Below are 10635 nucleotides of genomic sequence, written 5' to 3' on the forward strand. Positions count from 1 at the left end.
GTATTCTTAGTTGTTTGTGGCCACTGAAATTTCTACTCAGCTTAGTGGTCAGCCAGTTATTAAACAGAGATTTCCTTAAACATCTGGAACCAATAAACCTCCCAGTCTGCATTGAGGAGCATGTATATTGAGGCATGCTTTGAATACTAAGCCAGGCAATTGACAACTCTGCCTTAACCTCCACTTTCTGCTTGTGCAGAGCCTCAAGGCCAACCAGAAGTGAGAGCTTAGGACCCCTTCAATTTCTTTCTTAATATGTGTACAGCCCTGGATATGTATGTGGCTCTCTAGTTTCTAGGAATATGTCAGAACTTTTCAAAGTTCCTGTGAGCTTGTTTTTTAAAGTTTTTTGATTAGTCTATTGTTTACTCTAAATTTAATCCATCATCTCAGACATCTGAAAAGTTAAAACACTTGTCTCTATATTGTTTTCCACAAATATCCCCTAGGGAGAAGGATTTTTACACTATAAAAGTTTCAAGTCAGGTCAAACACAGTCAGCCTTTCAAGTGAAATCTTTTAGGGAACGATCAGAATGACCAAACCATGACGGCTTTTTGGAAGCTTATGAGAGAGCTTTAGTTCTGTTTTGCTTTCTTCCATGACTGCCAGGCTGTACTGGGAGTGTGCACTGTGATTTTTCAAGGTCAGCACTGAGCTGGAGAGCAAGATATTTGACTAGGGCAAGTTAAAATTTCATAAGGTTTGCTGATCTTACTAGACAAAGAGGACATGAAAGTGGTGAGGTAGGAGCCAGGCAGATATCTCTAGGAGAGTGTTTTGGAAAGAGTTGTCAAGACCTCAAGGCAGAGGCCTGCCTGGGATTTCAGAGGCACAGTGAATAAGCCAGTAAGTCTGGAATGAGGAGGACGCACCTTTTTGTTTTTGTCTTTTTAGCCCTTAAATCAGGGCCTGGGACTTTGTGGGCACCTGTGAAACAAGTCCACACTGAGAAGTGAGACTCAGCCATGAGAGTTGGTTCATGCAAACTTGGATATAAATAGTCTAAAAATTTTGCAAAAAAAACAGAGACCAGCCTGAATGACGGAAGAAAGGTTTCTTGGAGGAGGGACAGTGATTCAAGGGCTGTTCTCCAAGTCCAAGTCATAGGCTTTGTCTATGCAGTGGCTATAGAAGGGGAGAATGAGTGTGTAATTTTCCACATGGTCTTATTTGTAAGGTAGGTAAGCAAAACCACTACTTACAAACCTCACTTTTGGAAAACTCTATAATGATTTAATCTCTGGTCCCTATGAGGGACCTTTGGGGTTCCAAAGTCTCAGCAATGACCCCATGTGGTCATGATGTTTATCCTCCTATCTCTATGTGCTTTTATTGTAAGCATTCTTTTTTTTTTTTTTGATTCATTAAAATATTTATTGAGCAGCTAGGGAGATACAGAAGTGACTGAAACATCATCAATAAGTGAGGCAATTGCACACATCATAGAAAGCCAAGTGTAAGGGGTCACTGAAATCACAGCAGTCAAAAGAAAAGTGCTTTAGGAGATCAAGAATGAGATTGCTTCCAGCCTGGAAGGGGGTGTGGGTAGGTGGCAAATCAGGAAAGGGAATTTGAAACTTCAGTCTGGATTGTTGATGACAGTCCGTATGGACTATATTTGTCTCTCCTTTTCCTCTCTCCCCAGCTTTGGGCTTAATTTACCAGTAGTGCCCAGGACTGTTCAATTCGCTTTTTCTATACTTGCTTGCATTTTTGCTTTAATGTCTTCTACAGAACTAGGTCCTTTCAGTGTCTTGGGAGTCTTTTCCTGTTTTTTGAAAGATTCTTGACCTTTTGTTCTTGGTGTTGATGGTTTTGAGTCTTTTCCATTCTGGTTCGATTTCTGTGCATTTTTGGCTGGAGTATCTCGTATAGATTTCTTTACTGGAGACTTTTCTTCCGCTTCCTCATCATCAAAATCATCATCATCATCATCTTCGTCATCATCGTCATCATCGTCATCTTCATCATCATCTTCATCAGCAGCAAGTTTTACTTTTTTCTGAGGAATCTTGCTACCACTTCCAGGGGCAGAACGCTTTCCAGATATGCTAAGGAGTTTCACGTCCTCTTCCTCTTCATCTTCTGACTCTGCATCTTCCTCTACAGCTACTAAGTGCTGTCCACTAATATGCGCAGGCCCTGAACCACATTTCAACCGTAAGACCACAGGTGGTGTTATTTCAAAGCCCCCAAGGGAAACCGTTGGCTGTACAGACATTTTCAAAGTTGCCAGTGTGACTTTAATTGGACTGCCTTCGTAATTCATTGCCTCTGCTTCAACAATGTGCAATTCATCCTTTGCACCAGCTCCTAAACTGACCGTTCTTAAAGATATCTGGTGTTCATTTTCATCATTATCCACCTTAAAGTGATAATCCTTGTCAGCCTTTAGTTCACAACCGAAAAGATAGTTCTGGGGCCTCAGGGGGCTCATGTCCATATCCATCGAATCTTCCATGGGGTGGTGGCTCGCACTTAGGTGGGAGAGAAGGCGGACGGAGATAAACGACTACTGTTCACAGAAAAGCCACGCAGGACGGAATCACACCCTATTGTAAGCATTCTTGAAGCTCACACCATACTCTAGGTAAAAGTCAGGGCCTGGAATTTAGCTTCTACTAATTACTGAGAACTTTCCAGAAAAGTTCACAGTGGTTGGAGTTGGGTAATATAAGAGAAAGCTCCCTGCCTAAGGCAATAAGTCAGCAAAATACTGTGGCTCCAAGCAAGGCGGGCTTATCCAAGATTATAGTATTGACATTGAGCAGATCTGGGCTTGAACCTGAGTCTTCTGGCTCTTAAAGAAGTGTCCTGCCCTTCCAGGCAAATCTTCAAAGATGAATTTATTTCAAGAAAACAAAAAACAAAAAACAAAAAAACTTTGTGATAACTTTCAAACATGCAGCCACATCACAGGTTTCAGTTTTCAAGAACAACATGGGTTAGATTTTTTCTCCCAGGTTCTACACCTATGTTGGCCTGGGTGGGTGGTGAGGCAGTCTATTGTCCTGCAGGCCTAACAGCTGGACTTCTCCTGACCTGAGGCCACTTTTGGTTGAGGCCTCATCCCTGGGAAGGCAAGAAGATTAAGGGTCTTTCTGGCCCCAAATCACATTACTTTGCCTCCCCATCAAAGCAGTTCTCTCTGGAGAAGAAGAAGAAAAAAAAACCACTCTTCTTTGGCTTTGGGTAAACAAAGAGTGTTGCTGCAGATGGGCACATAACTCATTTGGGGAAGAGAGAGAGGTGGAGAAGGACAGCAGCATAAACAGAGTGAGCAATTCTGCCTGCAACCCCACTTGGCGTGGACAGGCCTCAGTGTAAGCACGGATAATATCCAACTCTCCACTCCTTCCATCGTTCCAAGTTCTGCTTGTGCCTCTCTCAGCATGAGCTCTTCACTGAGCTGAGTGACCATTGCATTTGAATCTTTGTATTTTTTATACAAAGTGACTTCTGAACACAAACTAACAATTGTGGTGCTTTACAGAATTGATTCCAACAACTACTGTAAGTTTTCAAAAGTCATTTTTACAGTAATTTTCACCTTCTGTGATGAATTTAGCACCTGCCTGCCATGTAAGATATAACTCAATGGTGGTTACTTGATTCAGGCTTGGTCTCTGTATACCCTTGTGTTATCTAGGTAGATGAAAGGACTCATATCACATCTAACATAAAAAATGAGGAAGAGAAACTGATTTACTCAGACCTTCTCCACCTCAGCAGTCCTTTGCCTCTTCTTCCCTCCCTAGAGACAAATACAACCAACTATAAATGCATGAATGGTTGCCAACTGGTACTATTCCTTAAATCTAACTTTTTTTGGTCATTAATCCTGCAAATATATCTATTCTTAGATGGCTGCAATTAGCAATTTGCTGCTTGTCATAACAGTCATTAGAAGCAGAAAATATTATCAAATGACTTACAGAGAAAATAATCCAGAACTTTGGTGCTTTTCCCCCATAGTATTAGGATCAAGTGTTGGTTGAGCCCCAGTGCCTGACAGAACCTGGAGCTGGTCAGGGGTCTGGTTGTGGGGAACAGTCACATGACTGACAATAAACACCTAAGAGAATTGGTCATGTTTTAAAATTGTATTTATCTTTTTAAGACATGGCCTCTTTGTGGGTAGAATAAGAAGATGAGATGAGAGCAGTGGTTTCCAAATGTCATCCCAAGGATCCACTGAACAGTGACCACTGCAAAATGAGAAAAATGAGGACAGGGAGTGCTTACATACATAAGGCTAAATTTATTTGATGCAGAAGACTTTCCTTTATTCCAAGATTATATTCTGGTGGTGATTGATAGAAGAAGGCAACTTTAAAAAAAAATGTCTTTGATTAGCAGAATAAAAAAAAAAAGGGAGCAACTCGACACTGGTAAATTCCTAAGTTGCTTTAGTCTTGTTTCCTGCAAATCTCATATCCAACATGGGTCCAGGCTCTGAGCAACTTACCTTTCTTTTGTAAACTTTGGTATTTTCATGCATTTAAAAATGATGTTTTCTGGGGGACATTTTTTTCCCACTTTGTCCTCGCAGGGAATTTGTATTCACTCCCCAAGACTCAGAGTGTCACTTTCTGCCATGACTCTCACTCAAACTCAGCCCTGCTATTCCTTCCATGGTGTTGCAACTCAGAGCACCTACTTCTATTGTGGCATTTGGGAATTTGTGTTTTAGTTTTTTGTTGCATTTCTGTTTCCCCATGAGATAAGGACAGCTTTAAGGGGGTGAGGTGGCCGTTTATTTCTTTCTTACCTTTGTAGCCTTAGGTCCACCCCTGGGATTGAAATATAAGGGTTCTATCAACCAGAGCTCAGCAGAACACAGAGAGGACATTCAAATCAGAACAATCAGAAGATACTGGGATAGGGACTGTTCACAAAGTGTCAGCAGGGTATAGAGATACCACAGGGGACAGTGCAGGAGCCTGTACCTGGGAAGGCCACCATATCTGGAAACGAGGCAGGGAGGATAGTGTGTAAAGAGCACCTGGAAGTTGCTGAGACACATCCAAGGATGCAGCCAGGCCATGGTGACATGCAGGGAGAAAACTAAATAACAATACCTGATCTTTCCCTCCTGTCTCCACTCTCCTCCAGGGACTGCCCATTCAGTGGAACCCAGCCAGAGGACAGGGGCAAGGCAGTTTATTAATGTTGCCCCTGCAGGATGGCTTTGCCAGAGCAAGAAGGAAAGTGTGGGGAGTGAGTCTGAGGGGCAAATAGAAGACATTCAGCACCATAGTGCTTGACAAATGTGTTTGGAATAAGTGGCTGCGTTTCCAAGTTGGTGAGTAAGCCACGTAAACCTTTATGCTTGGAGTGAGGTGACAATGACAATGGGAAAGGTGTGATGTTGATGATGATTTTCAGAAAACAGTGGTAGTAGTGATGTTGCTGCTGTTGCCTCTGGTGATGCTGGTTTTTGCTGGTGGTACCGGTGGTCGTGCTGGTACTAGTGCTGCTGCTAGTGGTGGAGGTGGTACTGGTGTTACTGCTGGTGGTCCTGGTACTTATGGTGGAGGTGGTGGTGTGCTGATAGTGGAGGTACTGGTGTTGCTTCTGCTGTTGGTGGTGCCGCTGCTGTTGGTATAGGAGGTGATGCTGGTGCTTGTGGTGGTGATGCTGGTCTTGGTGTTGGTGGTAGAGGTGGTGCTGTTGCTCATGATTTGTGGTGGTGGTGGTGGTGGTGGTGCTGCTGCTGCTGCTGTTGCTGGTAGTGGAGGTGGTGCTGGTCCTGGTGTTGCTGGTAGAGGTTGTGCTGGTATTGCTGGTGGAGGTTGTTCTGGTGTTGGTGCTGGTGGTACTGGTGTTGGTGGTGGAGATGGTGCTGGTCCTGGTGTTGCTGGTGGAGGTAGTGCTTGTGTTGGTGGTAGAGATGGTGCTAGTGCTGATGGTGGAGGTGGTTCTGGTGTTGGTAGTGGAGGTAGTGCTGGTCCTAGTGTTGGTGGTGGAGGTTGTGCTGGTGCTGGTGGTGGGATGATAACAGAATGCTGATATTTATTTAATATTTACTATATGCCTGGGACTGAGCTAAACACTATACACTCCATTTCATTTAATCCTCATGACCCTATGAGACAGGCATTATTAATATTCTCCACCTTAGAGTTAGGGAGATGGAGGCTCAGAAAGATCAAATGACTAGCTAATGGTCACACATCTGGGATGGAACCACTCCAGCCTAAGTGTCTGATTCCAGGGCCCAGCTGGAACTGCTCATGCTGCCTCACTTTCAAACTCTTCCGCATGTGCGCGCCAGGTCATTTACTCTACTTCAAAATCTTTGATGCCTTCCCATTAACCAGGATCTTAAATCCAGAGTCTCAGATTCCACACCCCTAATTATCCTTCCAGTCCTACCTTCTAATATCTCTACCCACAAACATGATTTCACCTGCGCCAGGCCAAATGTATCCTAAATATCCCTACCTCCATGTGTTTGCTCATGCTGTTCTCCTTGTCTGAAATTTTCACCCCTTCCTCCAACCATCTGACCTTCCCTTTGATCAATCCTGCCCATTCTTTGAGATTCAAGTGAAAATCCCTGAGTCCACTCAGAACGTATCCTTCCCTGCCCCTAATTTCTTTGAACATCCACATGTTAGGGTCTGGAAATTTACTAAAGAATCTCTCACTTTACAGCTTATTATGGTTACTCAAATTCTTGCTTTTCCTGCACTGCTAAACCTGCCTCTCTGAGACGGATTGCATTTTGTCTGTTTCTTTTTACTCCCTGTTTATGGTCAGTACTCAATAAAAAATTTGTCTATACATCTGATAAAAAATATAGCCTGAAGCCCTTTTAACTCATAGACTGTTTTCAAATCACAAGACTTAAGTCACTTCATCTACTCATGAATCCATTTATCCAACCACTCCTCCTTCCTTCTTTTCAGCCATCTCATCACTCAGTCATTAAGCATAGTAAAATAGAAGTTGGATACATCCACAAGAAAAAGGGAGCTCCATCCTGTGCTGCTTGGCTATAAAATTTGGTTGAGGGATTTCACCCAAAGACCTAGCAAGTTATGTGCTTGGAGTCACACAGAGCTAGGACACAATTATGTTTCTTTTATAAAGAAGCTTAGGACCTCAGGCAAGTTTCTGAACCATCTGAGCCTCCAATTCCTCATCTATAAAATAGGCTCAAAGTTCTAGTGTAAGGCAAGGATCCAGACAGCTCAGGACTGGGAGAAGAACTCATTTTGAAGAAGCACAGCCCAAAGAGGACCTGAAAACTTTGTTCCCATCTTTCCAAAAAATTTCAGAGTCTCCAGTTACATTTTCACCCAGCCCTCAAAAAAACTCCCTCTCTCCTGCTCTTCTGGAACTGTGGGTATTTCCAACCTCTTCTACTTTAAAGGCTCTTGTTCCACCTCCCCACATAGTCCTCTCCTGTCCCCTCATCCAGCACTGCCTCTGGCCCTATGGAGGACTCCTTGATGTGCTGGACATGCCCCAGGCCCTTTCTGCAGGCACCACCCCCTGGGGAGCAAAGATCTTTTCCTTCTAACTCTGTCTACCCACTGCTTTCCCCCTTTCTCTGCTAAAACACCTTTTACACCAGTATTCCCCAGCCCCCTTCACACACAACCAGGGTGGGTATGAGGATTAGAGATTAGTGGAAAAGTGCCACAGCACAGGGCCTAGAAGCCAGGAGGCCACACACACTGAAGCCCTTCATCCTTCATGTTTTAGAGAAAATGAGGCAGGCTTCATGGAAGAGACACACTTCAACATTGACTAAAAGATGGGGAAATGACTCAGGGAATTTCCTGAAGGACTGTCTATGGCAGTGGGTCCTCAAGGATTTCTACATGAATCCACTTCCACATAGAAGGGTGGGTTTCTTTAAAAAAATTTTTTTAGTTAAACAAATTTTAAAAAGGTAATATATTCTAATGGTTAAAAATGTAAAACTCCTTCAAAGGTACACATAAAGAACTCCTGCTTCTATTCCAATCTCTAGTACCCTCTGAAGCCTCTGCCTCTACAGGTAATCACTTCTGTCAGTTTTTAGAGAATGTGCCCAGGGTTCTACATATTTAAAGAGGAAGTACTACCTGTGCCTAACAGAAAATTCACTCAAGAGTGCATGGTGTGCTGTGGGCAGAAGTCTTCCCATGCCCACTGCCTCATTGTTACCCCTCCTCGGAGAGACCCCACTACTGAGCTTTTCTCCTGTGTCTGCTTCCGGAGGTATTCTAGGCATAAACAAGCATATAGGCATAGATATGCTCGGGAACTGTACTTCTATTGAAGTACAGTTGACACACAGTGTTACATTAGTATAAGGTGTACAACGTAGTGATTCAACACGTTTATATCTTATACTGTGCTCACCACAAGTGTAGCTACCATTTGTCACCACACAACACCATCACAATACCTTTGACTACATTTCCTATTTTACACCTTTTATCCTGTTGACTTACTCATACCGTAACTGGAAGCCTGTACCTCCCACTCTCCTTCACCCATTTGCCCATCCCCCTGCTACCCCCTTTCCTCGGGCCTCCTTCAGTTGGTTCTTATATTTATGAGTTTGCTCAGTCTTTTTGTTTGTTTGTTCATTCCTTTCTGTTTTGTTTTGTTTTTAAGATTTCACATGTAAGTGAAATCCTATGTTATTTGTGACATTTGAACATTCTTTCCACCAACAGCAACAGACTACACACACTGTTCTGCGTCTTGCCTTTTTCTACTTTGCAATACATCTTGGGAAGTGTTTCTTATCAGTTTATAAAAATCTGGCTTATTTCCTTCTATGGCTGTCAACTCTTCTTCAATATGGATATTCCATGATTTATTAAACATTAAAGAATATTAAGAATGCTATTGACACATTCTTAGGTTGTTTCCAATGTTGCTATATAAACACGAATAAAGCTGTATAAACAGCCATAAATATCGTTGCACATATATCACTTCACACACGTGTAAAACTGGAGTTGTATGAAAGAAATCGAATAAAAGTCATACAAGTGAAATGGAAGATTCAAAGTCATTTATATTTTGAATTCTGATATATAGTGTCGGGTAGATCTTCTTGTGAGTCCAGATAAGCTAGATTATGCTGTGTAAGATGTGGTCCATATACACTATGGAGTATTATGCCTCCATCAGAAAGGATGAATACCCAACTTTTGTAGCAACATGGACGGGACTGGAAGAGATTATGCTGAGTGAAATAAGTCAAGCAGAGAGAGTCAATTATCATATGGTTTTACTTATTTGTGGAGCATAGCAAATAGCCTGGAGGACAACGAGAGATGGAGAGGAAAAGGGAGTTGAGGGAAATTGGAAGGGGAGGTGAACCATGAGAGACTATGGACTCTGAAAAACAATCTGAGGGTTTTGAAGGGGCAGGGGGTGGAGATTGGGGGAACCAGGTGGTGGGTATTAGAGAGGGCACGGATTGCATGGAGCACTGGGTGTGGTGCAAAAACAATGAATACTGTTACACTGAAAAGAAATTTTTTAAAAATTAATTAATTAATTAAAAAAATAAACTGAAATCTCTGTGGTTTAAAATCACAAAGGTTCATTTCTCATTACTGCTTCATGGCCCTCATGGACTCTGGGGACTCTGTTCCTCTTGCTGAGGTCCAGGGGGACAGCACAGCCACAGTCAGGAGCAACTGTGGTCACCACAGCAGAGGGACCCTAAAAGGAAATGTGCTGAATCACAATGGTTTCAAAGTTTCCGTCCAGAAATGACACCTTTATATTTCATTGGTCAAAGCAAGTCACACTGGGTGGATCAGTGCAGTGCCTGGAAGAAGAGTGGGCTGCCCTGAGACTGTGGCGCTCTGCAGAAGCCACCCCCCACTGACACAGTGAGTGAGGACGCCCGGTCCCACACCCTCACCACACAGTGTCTCAGCAAATGTCCTGATTTTGCCCTGATAGCTGAAAAATCTTATCTCATGAACTTTAATTTCATAGAAGTTTATCTAGTTAATTCCTTCTTTTGTTCAAACACAACCTTAAAATCATTATCTGTAGAGAGACAGGTAAGCTGAACATGGCGCTATCAGCAATAACTCCATGAACCAGTCATTTCTCCCATGTCAGGTAGGTCTCTGCCTACGAGGGCTCTGGGCTGTGCCAGGTGCCAAGGACACAAGCACTGCGGAGGCACAGGTATGATGTTGTCTCCAGGAACCCGCCCTCAGAGCCATCAGCTTCAGTAGCTCTGTGCCCAGGTGTTTGCCTTTTTTTTTTTTTTATGATTTTATTTATTTATTTGACAGACAGAGGTCACAAGTAGGCAGAGAGAGGAGGAAGCAGGCTCCCCGCTGAGCAGAGAGCCCGATGCAGGGCTCCATCCCAGGACCCTGAGATCATGACCTGAGCTGAAGGCAGTGGCTTAACCCACTGACCCACCCTGGCACCCCAGGTGTTTGCCTTTGTGTCAAGGGTCTGTTTTTCCTTTTTTTTTTTTTTTTTAAATATTGTATTTATTTATTTGACAGAGAGACACAGCGAGAGAGGGAACACAAGCAGGGGGAGTGAGAGAGGGAGAAGCAGGCTTCCCACCAAGCCGGGAGCCTGATGCGGGGCTCGATCCCAGGATTCTGGGATCGAGCCCCGCATCAGGCTCCCGGCTTG

The 10635-nt window shown here is 43.4% G+C and overlaps 1 protein-coding gene across 1 annotated transcript; it reads right to left on the reverse strand.

The window, feature by feature from the left end:
- Window positions 1-1546: 1546 nt before the first annotated feature.
- LOC111139383 (nucleophosmin-like) lies at window positions 1547-2550 on the reverse strand. Its single transcript, XM_022491630.1, has 2 exons — window positions 1884-2550; window positions 1547-1799 (listed from the first exon to the last, which is right to left on the reverse strand). Exons 1-2 carry the CDS (start codon window positions 2462-2464, stop codon window positions 1685-1687), a joined length of 696 nt encoding a protein of 231 aa, XP_022347338.1. The 5' UTR covers window positions 2465-2550; the 3' UTR covers window positions 1547-1684.
- Between the last annotated feature and the right edge of the window lie 8085 nt (window positions 2551-10635).

This window comes from Enhydra lutris, unplaced genomic scaffold, assembly GCF_002288905.1.
Source record: "Enhydra lutris kenyoni isolate GAN:26980312 unplaced genomic scaffold, ASM228890v2 scaffoldscaffold104, whole genome shotgun sequence".
Classification (NCBI taxonomy): domain Eukaryota; kingdom Metazoa; phylum Chordata; class Mammalia; order Carnivora; family Mustelidae; genus Enhydra; species Enhydra lutris.